This window comes from Tetrao urogallus, assembly GCF_951394365.1.
Source record: "Tetrao urogallus genome assembly, chromosome: 7".
Taxonomy (NCBI): domain Eukaryota; kingdom Metazoa; phylum Chordata; class Aves; order Galliformes; family Phasianidae; genus Tetrao; species Tetrao urogallus.
This window is the reverse complement of record NC_136820.1, coordinates 47,370,464-47,395,492: the sequence shown is the minus strand read 5'-3', so window position 1 is coordinate 47,395,492 and position 25,029 is coordinate 47,370,464. Positions and strand designations below refer to the sequence as shown.

At 43.6% G+C, this 25,029-nt stretch overlaps 1 protein-coding gene across 2 annotated transcripts in view; it reads left to right on the top strand.

The window, feature by feature from the left end:
• The window catches only part of CRHR2 (corticotropin releasing hormone receptor 2), a gene marked incomplete at both ends in the record, with an annotated part of 131,458 nt that overhangs the window by 68,020 nt on the left and 38,409 nt on the right, over positions 1 to 25,029 (top strand). For both annotated transcript variants that reach the window (XM_079538034.1, XM_079538033.1), the window contains 2 exons: positions 5,901 to 5,986; positions 12,368 to 12,474. In XM_079538034.1, coding sequence (XP_079394160.1) covers positions 5,901 to 5,986; positions 12,368 to 12,474 — 193 coding nt within the window. The remainder of the gene's footprint in view (positions 1 to 5,900; positions 5,987 to 12,367; positions 12,475 to 25,029) is intronic.

Here is a 25,029-nt window from a genome sequence, read left to right as displayed (position 1 = left end):
ATCATAGCTATGATGTGATTCTATGATACGATGAAACTCTTCTTAAAAATCAGCTTAGCCCCAGTCATCAAAGATGAGCTCCGTTCCAGCAGTGCTTGCATGCAGTGCCTCTTGTCTTTCACCTGCTAATGACTGCAAGGATGTGGTTAACTGCCTGCTGAAGATTGCATCCAGTTATATTTCCCCTCCATTCATCTCGTGTTTATTTCATGCTTTCAATAGAGTTTTACTGACTAAATACAAACCTGCCGCCAGGCCAATCCATACAGATTGGATTTCTGATACACAAGAGATTTTATTTTCTTCAAAACAGGTGATAAAGCAGAGAAAAGTAAATAACACACACATCTAATACCCCTCTTCATAAATTCCATTCGGAAATGCCACATCATCTGCTTTTGGGAATGAAATTAAAGTCAAGGTTTTAACTCTGAAGCTGATATAAACTTCAACACTGATACTAAGCTGTGTTTTTAAGTTGTTCCAGAGCATAGTAGTGTCCTGTGATACAGCTTTCATGGCTACTCTGTGTGCATGTGCTTTTATTGCCTGATGGTAATGGTTGCTGATATGGTACTGATGGTAAAATGGTACTGATATGGTAAAATGTTCGTGTGAAGACTTGCAGTTTTGAAGCAGATACACTGAAAACCATCATTTATCACCATCACCCAAAGTCTCTAATTTGAGATCCTAAGTCCAGAATGTATTAGAAAAGTATGGAAATCACAATTGGGACGACAAATATTGAATGTTGCTGAACCATTTCCTCATTAAACAGAAGGCTGAGGAATCTTTTAGAGGAATCTCTGGCAGTTCTGTTAATAAAGTGTTCTTTGTTGGGGAGGAATTTATTTTGCATGAATTTAGGTGGCAACAAGTCTCACTTTATTTTTCTAGACTTCCCCCAGGCTCATCGTGGCATGGATTGGCAGGGATGCTGAAAGGGTGATAAGCAAAGCTGAAAACAGTTTTGATGTCTCCCCCTCTTATCTAAGACCAACTATCTTGAATGTGAGGAATCCTTCAAAATCAGAATCACAAAATCACAGAACTGTTTGTGTTGGAAAGGATCTGTAAAGGCCATCTGGTCCAACTCCCCTGCAAGGAATAGGGACACCTACAGCTCCATCAAGTGCTCAGAGCCTCATCCAGCCTGACCATGTTCTATTTGCGTTATGGAATAAATGAGTAAAGTCTACAAGCTTCTACAAGGTCTCTCAAGACCTTCCTTGTCAGATCTGTATCATTATGGGTTGTCAGAGTTAGGATAGTATGGTTAGGTGGAGGCTGGACTTGATGATCTTGAGGGTCTTTTCCAACCTGAGCAATTCTATGATTCTGTCATTATTCCTTACTGACTTATGGGCTGTTTGGGGATACATTGCTCAAATCCAAGTTGATCTCCTTTATGTAAACAACAGGCAGGCTGGGGTTTCTTAACAATCTTATTTCCTCCCCACACTGATAGAATTGTAATTATCGTGCTCTGTGTTCAGACCAAATTAAGTGACACTGTATTTTTCTTCCCCACTTAAGGAACCTTTGATCTCCGTCTTGGAATTTCTCAGTTATTCTCCACTAAGAGCAGATCAAGTTTATTATCGTAGTGCATGCGTGAGCTTGTATGTATGTATATAAGTGAAACATTCCTGTAGTTATTTGATAGCTTTTTTCTAACTTCATTCAGAAAAGAATGGTAAAAAATAGACTGAGCTGGGCAAGCTTCTCCAAAAACCTGAAGTGAGTGAGATTTGGCACCGTGCTGCTATCTGCAGTGTCCTCACCATGCTGCAGTGGCTTTTATTTCCTCTGTGTATGCAGGTAAATAAAGGTTTCAAAACTATTTTAGACAGCTGGAGCTGAAATACTGGTGTATTTCACTGGTGTAATACTGGTGTACTGGTGTAGACTCAAGGCTTGGCATCCTGCTGTCAAAGCAGCAGCCACCAAGCAGGAGCAGCAGCGGAATATTCAGCAGTGCTGTCTGAAGGGCTGCAATTGCTGCAGTTGACTCTGGGAATAGTTCCAAAGCTGTCATTGGCTTTATTGTTGGAATATGACCGTGGTCTGTATGACTGAATCATTCCTAAGAATATGAAAATGTGTGTTCTAGTGGCTGGGCTGGAGGGGGTGAAGTATGTTTTTTGGAAGCTAGCAACCTGAGTGAAGGGCTGAGCACTACTGAGTATTTCTTGCTATTCAGGGAATCCCCTTTTACCTCCTTTCCTGTCCCTTGGAGTGATGATTAAATGGAAGCAATCAAGAGCCAGAAATGTTGCTAATAATCTGCAGTAAAAGGAAATCAACATTTTCAAAGTCAAGGAAGAAGCCATAGATGAGGGCAGAGAAAATAATGTCAGGTTGTGTGTCAGAAGTTGTGTGTATAATGGCTGCCTGCTGCCTATGTCATCGTGCCTCATCTGCTGCTCATTTTTTTGCTTGCACAAAGATTAAATCTGCTTGTCTGGTTGTATTACATGTGTGCAAGTACACACAGGGCACAAATAGCCAGAAGTTACAGCCACCAAAAACCTCTTTATTAATTTTATGTATGTGATCCTTCGAAAAAAGTCAGTGAGGCAAGAGAAATGAAAATAGACTGGGTTCCTCAGCATCCCATTTGTCTAAGGAAATGAAAATTGCCACCGTTTGTTTCACTAGAAAGAAATAGTGCTGTAACTATCATTAGCTATTGTTGCCCTAGAAAGATCGTGTATCTGTTCTCTTCATGGGCACTCATTGTGTGCTCCTACAATGGAGTTCTTCCATTTTATCTTCCTTTTTCTCCTTTTTCATGAGCATGATTAAGAACAAATGGACTCCATCCAGTCTCCTGTACGCAGAGCTTGAAAGCAAAGTGCAATAATTGTTACAGCAAGAAGCACATTAAAACCAGCTCTCACTGGAAAAACAGGTGTGGAGGAATATTCTTCTGCTTAATAGCCAGAGAGATCATAAAGTTCTTTTTGTGAAATCACCAGTGGTTTCTCTCTTCTCTTTCATTACATACTCCAGAGCTGAGGCACATCTGCCTTCTATTGCTGTCTTTGGTGTTTTGATCATTGCTGCAACTCCTCATGTCCCGATGACTCGGTTTGTCATTGAGTCCAGTCTGTGTGATCTCACCTTTTCTATTCCACTTTTGACAGTAAGTAGGGTCTACGAAACAACCTGTGGTCACTGTGGAAAGAACTAAGATGATTGTTCATGATGGAGAAGCACAGGGGCAGCACTACTCTCTTCTCTCTGGTGATAGTGACAGGGCCCATGCAGAAGTCAGATTTGACTACGAATCCCAGACTGACCATAGGACTCCCATCCATTTTATTAGCAAGGTTTCATGTGAAAACAGAGCTCTGTGACCTGCAATGGGACCTTTTTGCATTTACCAACTGTGTCAATCCAGATGAAGAAGGACAGTACAAGACCCTCTTTGAATATCTGACAGTAAGAAAGAGAAGATCGAAAGAACCTTCAGGGGATGTTTAATGTCACAGTCAGCCAGTGTGAACCCAGAGGAATAGCTGGGTGCCTCCAGTGATTCACTGCAGGCCACGGGAGCCTCGTTAGACAGGATTATTTCTCAGGTAGTGAGATTGCTCATTTACTTGCTGGGAGGATTTTCAGGTGGCCATCCTGTTCTGTGGAAAGTCATTTATCCTTCTATAAAGAAGGTTGTAATGGGCAGGGAGGTGCAGTGCAGGAGACAGAGGCACCGTGGACTGATGCAGGAGAAGGCACGGTTTGTGATGGTTTCTAACTCTGTTGCAGTCCTGCCAGGTCACTTTCAGGAAGTTGTGCACGTGTTTTGCTTCTGTTTTCATACCTATGAAATGGAAATAGCACTGCGGAGTGGAAGGAGTTTGTGGGGATGGGGAAAGAAAGCCCAACATTTGTTATCAACCAAAAGGAGTCTTTGAAGGGAGCCACGAGTCAAATGGTTCTTCTTCCCCTGGTTTTGACAGTTCCCCCATCCTTCACCCAACTTCAGGCTATTCCTGTTTGCTGCCAATTTTCTCATCTGGGGGGAAATTAGAAGAAGAGTGGTTTTCCTTTTTTGGGTGGATAAGTAACACTGATTCAAATATGCCCTTCCTCTCTGGATTTCTTATGGAACGATATCCTGAAGGTGGGATTCAGGATCAGATTAAGCACCAGAGCTTCCCACTGTCTGTCTTGGAGAGTCAGGTGTTTGGTACAGAGACTCAAAATCTGCAACCGTTCTGCACAGAGGGCTGCATCATTGGCCAAAAGGAGCAGCCAAAGTGAGGGACTTTCAGCACTGTGCCTTGGATCTGGCTTCTTGAATGCCACTGTGATCTGCTCTCAGAGAAGAGGGTAAAAGATGTCTTGAGGCATATTTAATGCCTGGTATGTTGAATAGTAATAAACATCAGTGAGGAAAGAAGCCTAATCACCTGCTTCTTTCTCGGGTGAAAATTGCATGTAAAACTGCACAGAAAATGGCAGTCTGTACCTGATTTTACTGTAAGAAGGAGCAGGAACTGCATGAATTTGCCAGTAATAGCTATCTGCCAGAAATGGAAACGGAGGACTTTAGCACAAGTTTTCTTAGTTGATCCAAATGTTAGCAGCCATTCCATTTGGCCATGTCACTCCAAGAAGAAACTGTGCAAGTAGAAAAGAACTGCATGAAGTTCAGTGGTCTGAATAGATATGGAGTAACCTGGAGCATGTAGGTGAATGGTTGTTCCTCGTTGCTTTCCATGTGGGCTTCCCCCTATAGCAAAAAGCACTTTCTCAAGTCTTCTCAGTGGCTTTTTTCAGTGGCTATTGCCAACAGCACTTTTAGGAGCATTCAGTCTGATGCTTTCACTTGACATCTTATTTTCCTGATGGCCGAGTGTTGAATTATACTGATTGACCATGGCAAAGTCCCAGCAAGAAATTGCATAAAGGGCAGAAAGAACATCATGAAGAGTTCATTAGGAAGTAGGATGTATCCTTTGGGGATCTGAATTTCCTGTTTTACTTCAACTTTCTTGTTTTTAAGACGGCTGAAAATAAGCATGGAAAAGTCTGTTTCATGGGACTCTCTGTGCTTTTAGTGTCTGGGAGAAGGTATTTTATACTGCATGGGTACCTCCCTGAGTTTTGAGGAGTTCTTAGCAGATGTTGAACCCCTTTCCCCACTTCCAATGCAGACAGTTCCCGGAGCTCCTCAGGGTGACATTGCAACTGGACACAAAATCTCTGATCTTCAGTGAAGTAATTGCTGATTTTTGCTCATGTCTTGGGAGAAATGGCGCCTTGGAGAGGGATCAGAAGGGTTTTCTTTTTCATAGAGTATGGGTGAATGCATCCTACCCATTTCTAAGGTCTGCTCATGCGAGACCTCCACAGCACCTGCCCGTCCCATGGTTGGGAGGTGTGGTTGTCTTCCTTGCAGAATTTATCAGTGATGCTGATGCATTGGAAGACTCTAGAAAATCAATATCCAGTATTGAGTTTGCACTGGGATAAGTATGGTGAGAGTGGAGCAATGTTTACTACATGCCTTGTATTTTCCTAGTTGGAACACTTAAAACCTAAACCTTTCTGCCTGTGTTTGAATACACCTGTTACAGACACGTTCAGTTTTCTCTTGAAATCTCTTTTCCATACCTTTGCTGTCTTCCAAACCCATTTTCTTACACAAACTGTTCCCAATAAATATCTTGATAAACTGATGGTCTCTAAGATGTATTTACATCCCTTATTTCTCTTCTTCCCTCCTTTTGGCAGGCTGTCCTAGTCCTCAGACCCCACAGAGGTTGAGATATGCTGATTTGCGCTGTGAATGATCTGTACTGTTAATCTCTTCTTAATTACACGAATGTGTTAGACTGAACTCCAGCACAGAGTGTTCATTTCTCTTTTATTTTGGTCCCTACCAGGAAATGCCTACAGAGAATGCCTGGGCAATGGGACGTGGGCTTCCAAGATAAACTACTCTCAGTGTGAGCCTATTCTGGATGACAAGGTCTGTATTTTTCCTTTCCTTCGTTCTTCTCGGTGTCGTTTCTCAGCATATATGAATGCAAAGCCAAGCTTAAGGTTAACATACTAATTTGGGATTTCTGAGCTGGATTCCATTTCTGTCTCTGCAGTGAATCCTCCCTGTGAGTTCAGTCAAATTATTAATCCAGTCTCCACATTTCCTACTCAAATTTTTGTTAAAAAACAAAGGATGCTTTACTAGATTCTGTCTCTGACATTGTATGTTTATGCAGATCCTTCTCAGCTTTGTTGAGAGCCTACAGCTGCTACAGTAAATGTTATTAATAAGAGCAATAATACCAAAAGCTTCATTGGGAGTGAAATGTAAGCTTTCATCAGCTGATTTCATTCCCTGTATGCCAGTTCTGAAGTCTCATCAACAACTGGCCTTTCCAGATCTCAATGCCATTTTCCCTAAGGCAAATATGTAAAGGAAAGGCAAAAGAAAAATACATCAAAAGCAAACTCAAGTCCCAGCTGTCTTTAAAAGACTGAGCCAGCCTGACATTACATAGGAGTTTACAGAATCAAATTAACATACGGGGGTAAAGCTCCTTCAGAAAAGCTGCCAGCTTATGCAAAGCCCTTTTTTTTTGTCGGATGTCACCTTCTTTTGGACGCATCACAGGCATTCATCCTCACACAGCTTAAACCTTTCATCCTTCCGTGCCATGTTCTCTTTCCCTTCTTCTTTTGATTCTGTGGTGGGGCACACAGGCACACTTAGGCTTTGCCCTGTCTCTTTGCCAAGGGTGGCCAAGCCCAGCAGCTCAGACCTCGTTATGTTTTGGGCTTCTTTGCACTCTAGAGTTGTGCCACAGCAGGTTCCAGCAGAGGATGAAGACAAGGTCTTGCCTACTGCAAGTTGCTTGCGGAACTAATCCAGATTTCAGTCTCAGGACTGTCTGCACCCAGAACAGTCATAATGTGCCTTGACACCTGACCCATAAGATCCATGTTGCTAAATGCAAATGAATGAGAAAGCAGGTAGCTACACAGCAGGTGCTAAGGAGTACCCACTCATTCGTTGGCGAGGTGGAATCCACCCCCTAAAAAAGCTAGAGGCTTCAAGAAAGTCAGAAGAATGCACTAGAAGATAACTATTCTCCTTCGGGACTGATAAGCATTCAAGGTTGTCTGGCATAGTGGAGAAGGCACCATGGCATCTCAAGCTGAACCAATTTGGGACTGCTCCAGTTCAGCCTATCCTTACAGTTACCTTCCATTGAAATTGAAAACCCTTACTTGCTTTGTGCTTTTCCAGCTGGCTCAGTTCCCTGAACCATCATATTGCAGTATTGCAGGAACTTTGGGGACAAGGCACACGGTTAGGGAGGGAAGAGGTGTCTGGGATGGAGGGGGATAGCAGCCCATGGTAGCTCTGACTGAGGAGGATTTTCAGTGCTCTGAGTTGAGTCTCTTATCAGTGAGCAGCACTGGGGGTGGAGTGAGGCATGCAGTGCTGACTTAGAGAATGGGGTAAAGAGCCAGGCAAAGGCTAAGCATGTTTTTGGTGGTTAGCTCATACAGGAAACCTGAGCTGACATTAGCTCTGTTTTTGCTTTTAAAAACTTTGCAGCTATGGTGATAGTTTAAGGATTCTGAAGCAGCATGTTCCTTAAACAGAGGAAAGTGCAGATGTTCCCTCCACCCCTGTTTGCAAAAGCTTATAAATTCATTTACTAGACCTTTAAAGATTGGTGACAGGCTTTACAAATTTTAATATTTGTGAATATTTTCTAAATCTCTGCATAATGCTCAGCATTGCAGATGAATACTTGAGTTGCTTTGTGACCTCAAGACAAATAAAGACAACAAAATCCATACGGATTTCCATAATCCTCAGTTTTGGTTAAAGGTGAGATTTGGGCACAGACATGAGCCTGTTGTTTGTTGTCTGATCCCAGCAGATGCCACGTATCTTCAGGCTGTAGCCCCACGTGTTTTGTCTCAAGCCTGAGCCCTTACCAGAGTTCTAAGGAAGGATGTAGCTGGACTTCAGATGCAGCTATCAATACATGATACATGGGGACAGGAGCAGGCATTCTCAGGATCAGCCCAGTGTCAAATGCTACATGCTATATGGAATTGTGGGGCCATACCACAGAAAACTGTAGGTTTCAGCTGTAGGTCAGTTTCAAGAGGCATAAGATCCTGAAGCACACATTCACTGATGTACTGCATTCATACATGAGTGCTTAACCTGTGGCCATAGCTGATAAAATCATGCTCTGGGGCTGTTTTGCTCCTAGATGGACATCTGGGCTGGATTTAGCTTCCCCTGTGTAGTTAGGCAGTGTGGTTTAAGATGCCCCAGTGTATCTCCATACATCTGGCAGTTGTGACACAGGTCTTCTGGGATAACCGTGTCCTTCAGCAATTTGAGGTTGATTTGTTGCTAGGACTGTCAAAGAAGCACAAAGTCTCCTGCATGCACCTCAAGGGATGCCTGTGTTTGTGCCACAGCTGTTTCCAGCCCTTGCTTCAGCTGTTGGTTCAGGTTTTCCCAGATATCCTAATGTACATGTCTCAATATCAGACCAAATTCCACCCACTGAATGATCAATTAACACCTTCTCCAGGCACCCAAATCAGGTACAGAAGCTGATTGTTTGGCACAGTGTGTAATAAATGGGAAGTTTCTACTTAGCTTGCAGTCTCCTGTGTCAGAGAGCCTTGCTGCATCTAGTACAAATCTGCTCTTGTTAGAAGATAAATGAGAGTCTCAAGCAGCAAAAAGTCTGCCTCAGCCTTCATGAGGAGCTATAAATCAAGAACTATGGGTTTGTTTATGTGGCCTTTGGCAGCTGGCTATGAAGTTGGCTCTGCTGCTCTTTTGAGGAGGCTTGAAGAAGTGTCGCTGAATCAGCATCGTGCTGGACCTAAGTTAACGTATCCTGCTGAGGACCACAGTCGTGTTAGGCACAGCCACCCAGCTTCCAGCTGGCCACAAACAGGAAAACAGTGAGCTCAGAGGCAGCTGCCTCTTCCCCTCAGTCTGACAGCAGTGAAAGTTTGCCTGGCTTTCTATTCACTTGTTTGGTGTTGAGTTATGATTCATCTCAGCTGATCTTTAATTATCCAGAAGTTACACGTTCGGTCCAACGAGTCGTCTAGCTCTCCTATGCAGCCAAGGGAGCAATAAAGAGGCCTCCTTGAGGAGTGACTCATTGCTGTTCCAACTGTTTTGCAGAAAGAACTGAACTGTCCTTGCACTGCACTTTCCCTGACTGCTGGGAGCCCAAGGCTTTGCTTGGCCACTGAACTTGCCAGCAGTCCAACAGGATGAGATGGCTCCCTTATTTTGGACATCAGGGAAGATAGGAGGAAGAAGGAGAGCTGTACTGGGAGAAAGCAGAACGAGTAGGCCAGGCTGGATGTGGCTCTGGGCAGCCTGGTCTGCTGGTTGGTGACCCGGCACATAGCAGGGGATTGGAACTAGATGATCATTGTGGTCCTTTTCAACCCAGGCCATTCTATGATAGTAGAAGCCAAAGAATGCCAGTTTGTGTTAGAGCAGCATCTCATGTAACAAACACACTCCTAGTTTGGCCAAGGTCCTGGGCAACCTGCTCTAGATGGCTCTGGGCAACCTGCTTGGGCAGATTGCATCACATGGCCTCTAGAACTCCTTTCCAACCTCAGTCATGAGTCACTATGAGTCTGCTTCCAAAAGTCTTGAAAGAGGAGATATGGTGTCTTCAAACTGGTCACTCATCCCTGGACTGGTAAGGAGGTCATCCTAGCAACAGAAAGGAATCTGAAATGACTGATGTGGAACTTTTTTCACAATCATAGAATCACAAAATGTCCTGGGTTGCAAAGGACCACAATGCTCATCTGGTTCCAACCCCCTACTGTGTGCAGGGTCACCAACCAGCAGCCCAGGCTGCCCAGAGCCATATCCAACCTGGCCTTGAATGCCTGCAGGGATGGGGCATCCACAACCTGCTTGGGCAGGCATACCCTAGCAAAGGTAAAAGTCCTGAGAATAGAATGACTCCTTCACTCTGGGAAGCCCAGAGTGCCTTAAACTTGAGCAGTTGATACAAGGTAAAAGAATAAAGCTGCACTTCCTCATTTTACGTGGCAGATAGCACTCTCTGACACAGTGTGATTGTCAGACATGGGGTATGGAGTGGAAGAGAGCTCCAGTGACATGCCCACCACCAGCAGTGTCCTTGCCATCCCCTTTTCTATTTCCTTTCTAACATAATGACTCTCCTTCTAAACCATAAATAGGATTTAATCTGCATTTTAGTGTAGTGCACTAGCTTCCTGGAAGCAGAGGAACATTGTGTAGCAATCGAAGTTTCTTAGCATTTTAAATGCATCAGCCTTCAAGACAGAACAATTATGCAAGTATTACAATACATTAACTCATCTTTGACCAACGTGGCTCATTCTGGGCACGTGTTTTTTCAACCCTAGAGGTGTTGTCTCCACTTCTACCAGAGATGCAGATTGCATGTAGGCTGGTGGGAAGTGATCTTGCAACCCTGTCAGCTTCTTTTTTCATAGGCACAGAGTCACTTCTTGTTTCTATGATATTCAAATTTGCCTTCAGGAAACCTTGGTTGTGTCAGCAAAGGGAAAATAAATAAATTCAGGCCTGCTTTTCCTTCAGCATGCACGTATCAAAGAGGACCTTAATTATTTGCTGGGGTTTTTTTTTCAGTCAATTTTTTTGTATGTTTTGAACCATGCCTTCTTAAAATTGAAGTAAAGTCGAGATAGAGGTTAGGAGCCAAAGGAGCAACTGGAAGGGTCAGTATCATACAGCAGATGCTTGGTCTGGGAGGAGCACTGCTGTCTTCTAGAAAGCTTCTAACACTACACGAGCAATTAGTCAGGAAAAAATTAAGCAAGCCACTTTGCCAGAGCATGAACTGAATAGCACAGCATTGCTTTTCAGGCAGACACATCAGTTGGAGTGTGTTTTCCTCCATTAGGTGACCTGCTGACTTAAAGCTTAATGTGGAATTCAGGTTTTGGGTTATTGTTGGATTTTCACTTTCCTCCTCTAGGCTATTCAGAAAATGGGCTGTGCTGGGGAAGTTTATTTTAGGGCATTTTATAATAGACTTAAAAATACCTTACGTGGTTGAGTTCAGTCCAGAAACAGCACATTACTCCATGTGCTGAAGATACAGGCAGGTTTCATCGTGGAAATGGTTCCAAGGGGGCTTGCTCTCTGGCAGAGCACTGGGAGATGCTATCTCCATAGAACAATGGTGCAGATTAACTACAGCTGTTGGTTGTAGTTTCATCCAAACTTCCATTCACTGACAAATTCCTCTGACTGGAATAAAATGGGAAGGGAAATTGCTAGAAAAAATGAAACAAAGTACGCTCGACCTAAATTAGAAAATTGATGCTATTTGCAGGATTTTAGTTCAGTATCTTTATCAAAAGGGAGGAAATTTAGATTCTAGGTCTTTCTTTTCTGAGGAAGGAGAACATCCCATGTGGGGGAAAAGTTTGCTTAGCCTGGAAAGAAACAAGACGTTCCATTTACTTCAAGGTCAAATTTTGGCCACATTGCATCATTCCCTGATTTAGGTGGGAGCACTCTGTACTTATTTTTCAATCTACAGGATCAAGAACCTACCAATAAAGCCCTCAGCGTCCTAAGAAACAGACTCTAATACAGAAATTTCATCTCATAGTTGGACCCTGCTAAAACCAAGAGCTGTGTTTCATCAAGTTCTCAGACCTGAGAGGACCCCACCAGCACTCTGTCAGTCCGTATCACTTGTTCTGCCCTCAGAGAAAGATAAGGCTCATAGTTGGCAGGAAGGCTCCTCAGAGAAAAATCAGCTCACATGGAAAGGGCTTCTTCTGATTCACTGATTCATTCTACATGACAATCACACCCATCATACCCATTCATTTCCATGTGAAAATCAGGCCGTGTGTGAGGGAAAGTAGCATAACCTGCCTCCTTATGACTGTGTAGGCTCCAACATAGGAACCTTCTACAACGTACTGATGTTTTGCAGCTGTGAGAAGATCATTGCCTGTGTCTTTGGTAGCTTTGTTACCCCAAAAATACAAAGTTCTGCAGTTTTACATGATGATGAAAATAAAAGATCTCAAGGAAATTGAGGAAAACAAGGGAAAAGTGACTTTTCTGCTGAGATTTGTAAGAAACTGAGGATAAATCCCAAACAGAAATGAAACCAAGCCTGTACTTTGTGCCTGGGCAGCATGTTTGGCTTCTATGTAGGCATCAGCCCTGGGGCTGTTATATCATTTGAATGTCGAGAAAAGTAATTACTGTTTCCTAAACTGATTAACTGTTCCTTAATGTCAGTGCTCAGAGGGTCATGCTGATTTAATCATGTTATCTCTTTACCTCCAGAGGAAGTATGCACACCATTACAAGATTGCCCTCATCATAAACTACCTGGGGCACTGTATATCAGTAGGGGCCCTTATAGTTGCCTTTATGCTTTTCTTGTGCTTGAGGTGAGTAATCTCTTTGCATGCTTCTAACTTGGTTGGGTGTTACCGGGTTACTCAAGCCCTCTAATCACACTGTCCAGTTTGTGTATCATCTTGAAAGATTGTGGCTTTTCTGCTCCGGAGCCTGTATGCGTCTTCAATGGTTGCTGCACTGGATGAGCTGTGATGATGGCTGCCATGCTTAAGACCTGAAGCTTATTGGTATTCAGGAAGAGGGCTCTACGTGATTTATTGATGCAGCAAAAAATTCACTGAGCGTGGAGTGCTTCATTAAGGGAAGCTGGGATTTGAGTGTTGAGTCGCAAATTTGGGGGGCAAGTTTTCTAAGGCACCGCGTGATAACATGAGGCATTTCGTGTTGCCTGGCAGACAATGCCAAGATCTAGACCCAGGGAGATTAAATAAAAGCTTTCAGTTTTGATTTGGGTTAATTTCAATTTTTCTTCCATTAAAGAACTTGGAATTTTGCTTAAGTAACAAGGGGAGCATCTTTTTAGGACTTTTATCTCTGCAAGTGCTCATGAAACGAGGAATGCAGTCACTGAAACCATATAGAAATGCTTCCCTTCTCCTGGTCAAGTGGGAGTGACCTGGTTGAAGGATATTTCCATGTTATTAGTGTGGCCTTGTCTAGGAATGTGCAATCAGACCCCATCCAGGACTGTGATATGCTGATAGACAGTGACCAAAGTGAAAACATTGCTGCTTTCCTAGGCTGGAGCATCCCTCCAAAGGCTTACACTGAGTCTTTCCCTTAAGCAGCGCTAAGTGGAGGGATGGCCTTGTTAACAGCAAGAATCTTCTTTCACCCCAGTGTGTATAAGCAGAATAAACTGTGCTCGTGGGAAGAAAAAAAGTAAAGCTTTAAACATTCTCTGGGAACATTTCTGATGCATCAGTTTAAACTTCCACTTCAAGCTTTTCACTGAGCAGATAGTGCTAATTCCCATCGTGCTTGGAGCCCTGAATTAATTCACACTGGATTATTAATTGCAACGATATTCTCTGCTTTGTTGCTGAATCTTTTATGAATGCTTAAGTAAATAAATGCAGAAACAATGAGATGATCCGGGATCAACGTATCCAGCTTCTATTGGAAGTCGCCTCGCTGATCTCTTTTAAGCTGTTTTGCTGATATTTAAATTCTGATTTTACGATTTAAATTTTGCAGCAGTGAAAAAGGACTGCAGCAATTCAGTAGCTCCCTATACATGCTGTGAATTAAGATATTCAGTCTCTCTACATTTCCATTGCACCGTGCAAAAGAAGAACCAAGCGCTCTGATATAACTTTCCAACCTGTGTTAGCCAGCATGAGCTTTCTCAGTCTCTGCAGAGATGAGACAAAAGATGCTCCAGTAAAGGTGTTCCAGACTGCATTACTGTTTTCCCCTACACGTTTTCTAGGCTGTGTATGTCTTCATCACCCTTACCTCTAGAAGTGTCCCAGGAGCAAATCCATTCTGATAATTGAGTCTTGTTATCTGGGGCTTTTTTTTTTCCTGCTTTAGTTGGGCCATTAGAAGGCATCTACTGTTTGGGTGATATGAGAGAATCTTAGAATCACCACGGTTGGAAAAGACCTACAAGATCATCCAGTCCAACCATCCACCTGTCACCAGTAGTTCCCTCTAAAGCATGTCTCTCAGCACAGCAGGAATGTAGATAATTCCTGCCTTAAAGAAAACCAACGCACTAGAAGACCTTCAGGGCAAGGTCTGATAATTTCTTATATTGGAATTTCCATAGTGGGAATTTATCATTTCCTTATCCCTGCCCACTCTGCCATCTATCTTACTTCCTTGTGCTTGCTGAGGGTGAAGATGGAGTATGCCTCCAAGAAGGCTCAAATTCTACAACTGCATATTTTTAGGCTTCTCACTCATCATCTGCTTGATTTGCCCTTTGCTTTGTTAATGCACATGGAGACCCAAAGACAACCCTGTCTCAAATGATGGATAGGAGAGCAGCTGCTGCATTGGGAAAGAACTGCTGGAAGGGCTGGGAGATCTCTCACATTGCAGGTTTCAAGAGCAGGTTTAGTCTATGGCTGGAGTGGCAAGGGATGTTGCTTTGGTTACAATGAGAGGGGTGCTGTGCTTCTGGAGGTGAGTGGCTCCATCACTGTTGCTGCTCCAGCCCAACCTGCTGCATTGAGTGAGGTGTGGTCCTCAGTTCTGCTGAAGGGGGCAGGGGACAGAGCTGGATGTAGTCCTTCTTCCAAAAGTGTCTTGGCTCATCTCTTCCCCTGTTCTATCTTCAGTTCCTTATGCCACTTTCTGACCTCCATTCACAGCTACACTAGCAGTGTTCTGTCCTAAACCCCAGGGGATTTTACACTGAAAGATGTTTTGAAGAGCAGAAAGCTCAGACATAAAAGCAAGCAATGAGATCAACTGCCATCTGTTTTGTGTTATTAGGAGCCCCCAAAGCAGCTGAGAAGGAAGGAGGGCTCAGCCAAGGACTCCCTTCAACTGGGAAGACCTATTCTAACCCTTTTTTAATACAGCTCTGTCACAAGCCTTCTTCCTGGGCACTGTAATAAAAAATATGCAAGTAAGCATTTCATTCAGCACATAAATACCAAAAAGTGAAGCCCAGCTCGTGAGAGAGGAGTTTATTGTGACTGAATGATTCACTGAAATTTCTTCTAAAGATCGAGGTCACGGATGTTTCCTCAGGGTCTAAATGTAGGTGCTCTTAAAAGTCTAACGGCCATGCTGTTACACAGAGCAACGAAACCTGCAAGAAGAAATATGCTGAGAATGGAAAATGAGGCATTTGTGCCTAAAGGCAGGTGTGCTGCAGAGCTGTGCTGATCCCCAGCACAGGACCTGGAGAGATTCGCTCAGTGCACTTCAGGGGGCGTTGTTAAATGTATGTGCACTGCTGTGAGCCTCCTGGGTTACCTGTTCTCCTCATTGGTAGTAAAGGTTTAATTCATCCCGCAGGTGCACACAGGCAGTTCCTGCTCACACAGGGCTCACCTTCCCACATAACCACATTCTCACCCTACTAAAGCAGAAGTTTTCCATAGGAGGAGCTCTGCTAAAGTTGATAGCAACCAAGCTAAAGAGGGAGAAAGAAAAGAAGGATTGAAATGCTTCCTTTCGCTAATAGATTGTTCTGCTGTTGCTGAGAATGCGGAAACCCAGATTGCTTTCTCTTGCCTTTTTCCTTGTTAGCATGCTGTTTTATCCCTCTCCGAGGTGGAGGATGAGTTCCTTGTAAAACTCCTCTCTTGTTATCAAACAAAGTGACGGCAATTGCCAGCAGTGAACTGGCTGGATTTGATTTCCAAGTGTTTCATTTGTGCATTGGTGACTGAAGCAGAAGCACCAACTACAGGAAGATGTGTGTTTGTTCTGAGAAATGTCGAAGCCACTGCTGCGTTTTGAATCCAATAAAGAAAGAGGGCACTTAGAGGAAGATTGAAGATTGAAAATGACAGGTCCTCCTGCACAGATTGCAAGATAAAGGCAGCTCTATAAAAATAAAAGCCGCCAACATTGGCACAGCAACTTTTTCTGCTAGCGTGGTAGTAATGAAAGTAAAATGAAGTGATGAGGGAAACTTCGCTTTCCTGTTCTTCCTAATTTACCGCTTTGTATTCCCACTTTAAGACATCTGAATTTTTATTTTGCAAGGCAGTGTGCCCTTTCTTTCTGGAATAACAGCTAGGTTACTGAAACCTCACTTTTTTTTTTCTCCTGACAGATTGAATTATTACTTTTTTTCTTTCAGCAACATGTTCACCTTTCTTTTTTAATTCTAATCAGCTCCCAGGGCTTAGGAGTAGAAGATCTGTTGTCTTCTATCTTCTCTTGTTCCACGTTTCTTTCAACTGTCTCTTGTTCTTCACTCTTGCACACAGTTGGTGAGAGTGGTACGAGTCCTAGAGCTTATCCAAAGAAGGGCAGTGCAGTTTGGGAATGGTCTGGAGTACAAATCTTATGGGGAGCAGTTGAGGGAACTGGGGTTGTTTATTCTGGAGGAGGCTCAGGAGAGACCTTATTGCTCTCTACAGCTCTCTGAGAGGATGGGAGATGGGAGTTGGTCTCTTTTCTCACATCACTTGTGATAGGGTGAAAGGGAATGGCTTTAAGTTGTGCCTAGGATAGGTTCAGGTTGGAAAAAAATTCTTCACAGAGAGAAGTGTGAGGCATTGCTCAGGCTGCTCAGGGAGGTGGTGGAGTCACTGTCCCTGGAGGTGGTTCAAGAGCTGTAGAAATGTGGCACTGAAGGATGTGGTCAGTGGGCGATACTAGTGGTAGGTGAGCGGTTGGACAAGATGATCTTAGAGGTCTTTTCTAATCTTAATGATTCTATGATTCTGTGATTTTGTGGAGCAGAGTGATCTGAGGGCTGTCAGAGCCTTGATGATGTATCACCTGGGTAGGTTAGCTCTGCAATTCCTACTGAAAAGTCATGAGGCATGCAGTGTGATTAGAGCAGAGTAGGCTCCAGACCTAAGGTGCAGTCCTGCTGTCATGGAGCAAGGGAAAAATAGCAAGTCCCAGAATAAGGCATCAATGAAAAGTCACGTTAGTGCTCTGTTTTGCCCTCCGGTTTCAGGCTTTCCACCTACCCTTGTTCAGTCTGCTCTATTTGCTACTTAGAATATCAAAGCTTTTAATGCTGATTCAGGTACAGGGCATTTTTCAAACTTTGTAATAAATACTGGTGATTGAAGAGTATGTGTCTGGTGGGTGGTAATGGCTGTGGATTTGAAGATAGCACTCTGTCCAACCATGTGTTGAAGTGTGAAAGTTCTCAAAGCGAGACAGGAATGAAAACGATGGAGCTCTGTAGATGAGCACATATGCATTCAGATGGTCTTCTGTGAGTACAAAACATCAAGTGCTGTGCTGCTTGAAACCATCTTTGGCAGGGGGGTTGGAACCTGATGATCCTTGAGGTCCCTTCCAACCAAAACATTCTATTATTCTATGATTCTGTGATCTGAAGTATCTTGTCTCAGAGACTGAGATAAAAGACAGAAGGTCATTTGCTACTGATTAGCCCTAGGCCAATGTCTTTGCTTCCCACTGCTCTTAATCACTCCCTGCTCATCTTGTATCTGTACCACTTCTTTCTTAGGCATTTGTAGACAGCCTAAATCAATCACAAAGGAGCAGAGCTCTCCTGAAGTCCTAGAATAATACGAGCAATTAAAAGTGTCCCCAGAGAGCTACATTCTCAAGATGTGGGAAGTTTCATAAGCTGTACCTGAAATAATAATACTATAGACTAACAATGTGAAGTTTGGCAAAGAATGATTGCTGATTATAAATACATGACTGTTGGGTAAATATCAGGAAGAGGACAGCTATGTACAATCATGTACAAGACAGCAAGAGGACATGAGCATAGGCACTCTATGGATAGACTTATGAGTGGATATTATTGGATGATTTCCAACCTAGAGAGAGCAAAGAGGTTCAGGAGCAAGGTGATGGAGGAAAAAATGAACTTGCAGTTAAACTAGAGTTTCAGGAATTTATGAAGGTCTTGAACTCAGTGGTTGCCTGGAGTTTAGAGACCACTTTCCATCCTGAGCTTGCAGTGTGCTCCCAGAAGTGTATCTGCTGTCACCAAGATTTTAGCCACAAGACAGTGTCTGTAGAGATGGGCACAGACCTGTTCAAATCCTGGCCATGGAAATGCCCTGTGCAAGACTGTGTTGAATGATGAGCTAAAAGTTGTCTGTGCTGTGTTCTCCTATTAATGATGACGGAATGGTTTTGGGAACAGTGGGGCAAATCTTGCAACTTTTCCAAGATTTCAGAGGAATAAGGAGAGCAAAGTTTGGTCTTTGCAGGTTTGTTTGCTTGTTTGTTTCTTTTTTTCTTTGTTAGACATGAATAATGCTCAAGAGTGCCATTTTATTCCGAAAGGAACATACGCTGTATCATTTCTGGGCAAGTGAATCAGAATGTATTAAAGCCTGGATGGTCAGAGCTACTCACCAAAAATGCACCTGCAGGTGTTTAACCACTGAAAGGTTTGATTTCCATTTTCACCCAAGGAAGCACACTTCTATGTCCCACAAAACCTCTACTGCAGGTGTTCAACACCTACTCACCTTCTCTGTCTAATAAAAAATCTTCTATGATGCATTATTTTGTCAATAGATGCGCCACCCCTAAATAGGGAATGAATGCTCCTTCTAGTGTGTAGGCTGCTTTTGTGTGTTATGGAAGCAGCAGCTTCCTCTGAAGGTGCCCAGGCTGAGAAACATTTCTACATCCTTTGGAGACCCGTCCAACTCAGGATATTTAGTGATTCCACAGGCACTGAGCACCACAAAGCCAGCAAGCATAGGCCAACCACAGGAATGAGCGTTTGGAAACAGCAAGTTATGAATGATCTTATGTTGTCTTCCCTTGCCAAATACTCTAAAATAATCATAGAATCTCAGAGTCATTAAGGTTGGAAAAGACCTCTTAAATCTTGCAGTTCAACTGTTGACCTAACTGTTGACCGTGCCCACTGACTGTGTCCTTCAGGTGCCTTATCTCCACAGTTCTTCTACTGTGGTGACTCCACCACCTCCCTGGGCAATAATGAAGCAATCCACACTATGTTTTGAAGGAAATGAGGCCAAGGAGATTGTGAACAGCAGCATCAGCACCTTAGAGTTGCTTCTTTTGTGTATGTACTGAGGTGTCATCCTCAGAGGGCTGTGGCTAGGTAATGAGATCTGCTGATCTTAAGGTAGTGTGTTAGGAGACAAAAGTCTTGGCCTGCAAGGAAACTTCTGCACAGGCTGTGGTAGTGCCCTATAGTTACCCATCCTGTTCATTCTCAGCTTGCTCATGGGTACTTTGGCTGCAGCCTTCCAGCACAAGAAACATCAGTTGCTTTTTGACTTACCAGCAGAATCCCCTGAGCACTGTGTTTAAGCAGAAATAGGGTTTGGAAAAAGCTCAGTGATGCACAGATAATTCCACAGTGGGTTCCTTTTAGTGTCTGTGCCCATCCTAAGCACTGGTGGAAGCTGCTGCTAAACCTAACCCCTGCCCTCAAAATAAGGCTTCATGGCTTTCTTCCCTTGCAACTGCCCCTCATGTTTCATGTGGGAACATTTATATTACCCTAGGCAGCTGCCACCAAGAAACTCATTTTCCCTGGCAGCCTCTCCAGCTGCATTTTCCATCTGTAAGCAGCAGGAATACTAGAATATATACATGAGCACACAGGGGAAACCATGAGGTCCTCAGGGAAGGGCTCCATGTGGATGAAAACAAATAGGCTGTGACAGACACCCTGTATTCCCAGACAGCCTGGGAAATAGCTGTGCAGTTAGGTATTCCTCCTGCTCCGTGCCATTTATGGATTGTCTACAAGCTTTGCCTGCCCTCAAAAAGACTGAAGGGGGAAAATACTTTTTTTTTTAGTATTGCCCATGGTTTTCCTTCCTCCTTGTTCAGCACTCATGGAGTGGGAAGGACTCCAGCCAAGCGCTTGCAGATTTTTCATGCCAACTGTTTTCAGACAGACTTCAGGATGGCATTTAATTGGACATCATTATTAATAGAGTAATATGTTAAGTAGTAGAAGGTGTCCAAGCTTCTTTAATGAAGTTATCATTTGCATTATTTCAGTGCAGATGATTCTGCTAATTCAGCCAGCTTTCAACCATGCCGGCACATTGTGATGATTGCTAATGTTAATTATTTGTATCGTGCTTTGAATCAGACAATAGTAGCTCTGAACATCCTGAAGGAAAAAAATAGCACTGTATGGATAGAGTGAGAAGAAAAAGCATGAATCAACAGAAAGGCTACATCAGAGTTTTATCAGTGCAGTTCCATAAGGCATTTGGTAGACCTCCATTTCTGAATCAGGGAGATCACCTGTATGGGAGCAATGGATAAGTTTCCTGCCTTTTCAGCTCTCAGCATTTCCCAAGTCCAGAGAATGAATTTTCTAATTCTTTGCTTTCTACACCACATCATGCAATTAAGATCATTTGACTGAGATAATTAGCGGAGTGTGCTTTTCTCTATAAACAATCAGAAACCCTGCCCACTTCTGACACAGGTTGCAGCCAACTGCAGGAGAGTTTTCCTTGCTTTTCATTTGCAGCTTGTTCCTGCTATGGAAGCCTAGTTATGATATCCAGCACAGCAAGCGATTCAGGATGCCAGGGGTATGGTATTAAGTCAGAAAATGACATTTGAGCTTGAAACACGATCTGTTCTCAAATCAAATAAAGAGGTCATTATGTGCAGTTTCCCACCGTACACCTGGCTTTTGATTACTAGCTAGGAGGGCAATGAGAATTACGTTTGCTTTCACCTTAATTGCTTCTTAATTGCTTCTTTGCATCTAAGTTTCTACTATATATATATATAGGGCTGAAGCTCATGCTTTTATGGGGCTCTGTGTGTGCGTGCCGTGGGAGATGAGTGCTCCTGGATCACCTTGTCTGGCTCTGTTCAGCACAGAGACCTGCTGCTAGTCAAGTACCCATGTATGTAGGAAGTGGTGTCCTCCCTGCAAGTTGGAAAACTCATCATCTTTCTCTCCTTTCCAAGGAAGCCCCTTTCTTTCTGCCTGCTCATTTGCTCGGTGTAACCTATGCATCTTTTCTGGCACTGCTTGCTTGCTGTATTTCAGGGGGTATGTCAGGCCCAAACTCTGCTTTCAGGCACAGCCAAAAGTGAAATTGCTGTGTGAACTGTGCTACTTCAGGAGCGTTGCCTTTTGCTGACAGCCTCAGCCTCCATGGCTCATTGGTCTGACTGAATATGGAAGCTCCAATGTCTTCATGTTTTGGCCTAAGTCCTTGAATCTGTTCTGGCTGAATTGCTCCAACATTTCTCTTTCCTACTACCCTGGGATCCATGCACCAGGGAAGAGTGAGGAGAAGAGCCCAGCCAAGGTCTCGACCGACACATTTTGTCTGAGAAGGATCCAGAAAATATAGGAGAAGGATTTTTAGTGAAAATCCATAGCCTCAGTGCATGGTGTCTCCTTTGAGATGTGCCTGCTTAGAGATGCTGTGGATGCTCCATCCCTGGAGGTACTTAAAGGCAGGTTGGATGGGGCCCTGGGCAGCCTGAGCTGCTGTGAGCAACCAGCCCATGGCAGAGGGTTGGAACTGGATGATCTTTAAGGTCCTTTCCAGCCCAAACCATTCCATGATTCTGTGCTCACTGGGATGGCATCTACTGCTGCTGGTCTTGGAAGTAAGGCTGCACACCTCCATGGGCAGCAAGGGCTGCAAATAGGCAGAAATGACAGAAACAGTGATACCTGACATGTAGATGAAGATGAAACCTTCTGTCATCCAGTATTTTAGGCTGGGAGACTTAAAATGGCTCTGTAATTCACAATTTCTTCCTAGAAGTGCTTCAGTTGTATCTGAAGCATCATTTCAGTCACCCATTTCTTCCCTTTCGTGACTATTTGGCTTCCCTGTATCAGCAAAATATCATTTTCTTTATACTGTCACTGCCACACTCCAGATTGCAACGTCTCCCTGCTGAGGTAAGAATAACACCTCAATTCAGAACCTCTGAGTTGCAAGGAAATGCATTCATGCCATTCAACCTGACTTTACAAGAGTTCAATTCACTAACTTGTCATACAGCACACATTCCAGCTCCCCCTACTCACAGTAATGATGTGAGTTCCTTTTCAGGGCTGCCCGTGAAGGCAGTTATCGCTGTTCCTGGAACACTGACTTGTTTGCTTTCTCATTCCACAAAGTGAAGCCAGTAATAATTAATCATGGAGAAAGGAGCTGTGGAACCCATTGCCACAGAAGACTGTGTGTGACTTCAGGACAGGTCGTTTTTATGAATAGCAGCAGTATTTCAAAGCAAATTAAGGTGTGTAAGTTTCAGCTTGCTTCTACCTACCAAAGACCAAGAAGATACCTGGGGAGAACAAATGACTCTGAGAATTATGAGTTTCTTCATCAGGCTCTGAGATAATTATGAGCAGGCCAGCTTTGTCCCTCTACCAAACAGCAGATGCACTGCAAGTCTCCTCTTTGTTGTGTTGCACATCCTTCATCCTCTGTCCACCTCTTAGGTACACAAATAAAATTTATGGGTAGGCTCTGGGGACCATTGTCTCAGCCAGTATCCCTCACAGTGCTTTATCCACAGTAAATAACCATGCTGATATTCACCAGCAGTTCCTGTACACGAAAGAAACTTGTTCAGGTGGCTGGCAGGAGCTTTTCCCTTATGTACCAGTTGGCTTAGCCACAGTTCTCACTGCTGTGCACTGCAGCCTCCACACACTGCACTACTCTGCTGTGTCTCCCTGCCCAGCCTGAATCTGACATGCTTCTCTCGTGCTTTTCCTACCCTTGGCTATGAATTGCATTATGGACACTGTGATTTTTGTGCTAGTACTGGTTAGGAGACAGAAACACAGAAACCAAAAGAGGAAAAATGGTAACTATTCCATGTCTGGGGTATCCTCACCATCTGAACCACTGAGAAGCTCTGCAGCACATTGAGACTTGGCACCCCTTGGCAGGGATGATCCTTGAGGTCCTTTGTGACCTGAGCTGTTTTATGATTCCGTGGTACATGTTTCAGCTGAGAGTAGTGTTGTACATTCAAATCCCAGCTATTTACCCTGGCAGAGCAGTGGTCCAGCCATCACAAAAGCAATTCCTGCCTCTCACCTGTGCCAAGGCAGGGAAGTGGGTTGGAATGTGACTGGGGAGGAGCAGCAGATCGTCCTACCCTGCTCCATCAGCTCTAAGACGTGAGTCTTTTTAGTTGGTCAAAGCACAGCTTACCAGCTGTGCCACACACAGTGTCAGAAGGGAATGAGACTGCATTACATGGGTGCTGATTCCTAAAAGGTGTCTTTTGCTGAAGGCAGTGGGTTGTGGGAGCCAGTTGTCCACGTTCCATGTCCAAAGCATTATTTGACAAAGTTTGAAGCCTCATATTGGTAAATTCCAGGTGTTGGTTGTACTTATACTTCACTTAATTTCATACAGGACCACATCTTCCCTCATCACATTGTAATTGTGTTGGTTTTTGTTTTTAAACAAGGAATTTTGATCTTCATCATCCCCTGCATAACTTGGGAGGTCCCAACACAGACCCTACACTCTTGCTCTTGTTGCTGAGCAGACATCACTAAAAGTCAGTCTCTGTCCTAAGCATCTACCAGTCCAAACAATAGCCAGTGCAGAGAGATGGGCAAAGAAGACAGCAGTGTGAACCAAGAGGCAGTACTGAGGGCAAAGGCTGTGAGGACAGTGTATGCTAGGGTTGTCTTTGTATTCCTAGGCACAGAAAAGAAAGTGATTTTGATGACTGGGATCCTGCTGTCAGGAAAGCTCTTACTTAACCAAAAGATATGAAACAGTTTAATCCTGTTTTCTTCTCCAGTCCAATGTTGTGCTGTATGCCTAGTGGGAATCAGGTTTCTTCCAGACAGATGTAGTGATGTCCTAGCATATGGGATGATGAAACTACATCTCAGCAGAGGCATTGTGCACTGGATCTGTTTTGCTGCTAGAGTTCTCAAAAGCAATTAGTTTCATGAGAGCACCTCTGTCGTTTGACCTGAATTTCCTCAATTTTAGTCCCCTGCTTCTTTCCCCACCCCCAGAAGTAGTATTTCACACTCCTTCCTTAATCAGCTAATCCTTAACCTGACAGAAGTGATTAAAACATGTAGGAGAACAGAAGCTGCAGGACATTTGTGTGCAGAATGGTCAACAAAGAACGAACCTCAATGGCATGTATCAAAGTCAGTCTGAAGCCAGATAGGCTCTTGGGGTTCAACACGAAAGGCAGTGGATGTTGGTTGCATGGTTGCTTTGAAAGCCTACCCATGAATGCTGGAATTAAAGTTTTTGGCTGGAAATAAAGTTTTCAAAGAACTGAGACATGTCTGCCAGGTCCCCTGCTAGCACAGGTGAGCTGAGAGCAACACTTTTTGCTTTGTACCCTACATAAAAGTGAATGGATGTCAGTAGCTGGACTTCTTTTTTCTTTTTTCTTCTTTTCAATATTGACTCCAGTCACTGGGGCTCTGAAAACAAAACACTGATTTTACAGCCTGAGTTGTTAAACTCAGAAGCTGTTCTAACACTGGTTTGTAGGGTTATACCTCGGAGCATCGTTGTACGTTGCAGTATGTCATATGTGGGAGGTTTTCCATTTGCTTTTTGCTGGATTGCTGAGAAGTCTTTGAGAGGGTCGTGAGGCTGAAGAACACAAACGGAATTGCTTCTGGCCATCAGGTTGACTAATCAGGTCCTTGGAAAAATGCAGTAGGGTTTTATGATAGCAAAATGTTTGTTCTGAAGGAGGCTGGCTTGCTTGTCGTACAAAAGACCTGAGGCAGTGGCTATGTGGGCTATTGGATTGTGCCTTCTCATTTTAAGGAATCTTTGCTGTCAGTGAGATGAGCAGTTGCTAGTTACAGTTAACCAGGATTGAAAACAGCACTTTCTGCATATGTCTCATGTTACAAGCAGGGAGGCTGATATGCCAAATGGAGAATCCTACCCTGATGATCCCAGGAAGCACGCTGGCTATTTGAACCCCTATGAAAATGGTTCTTA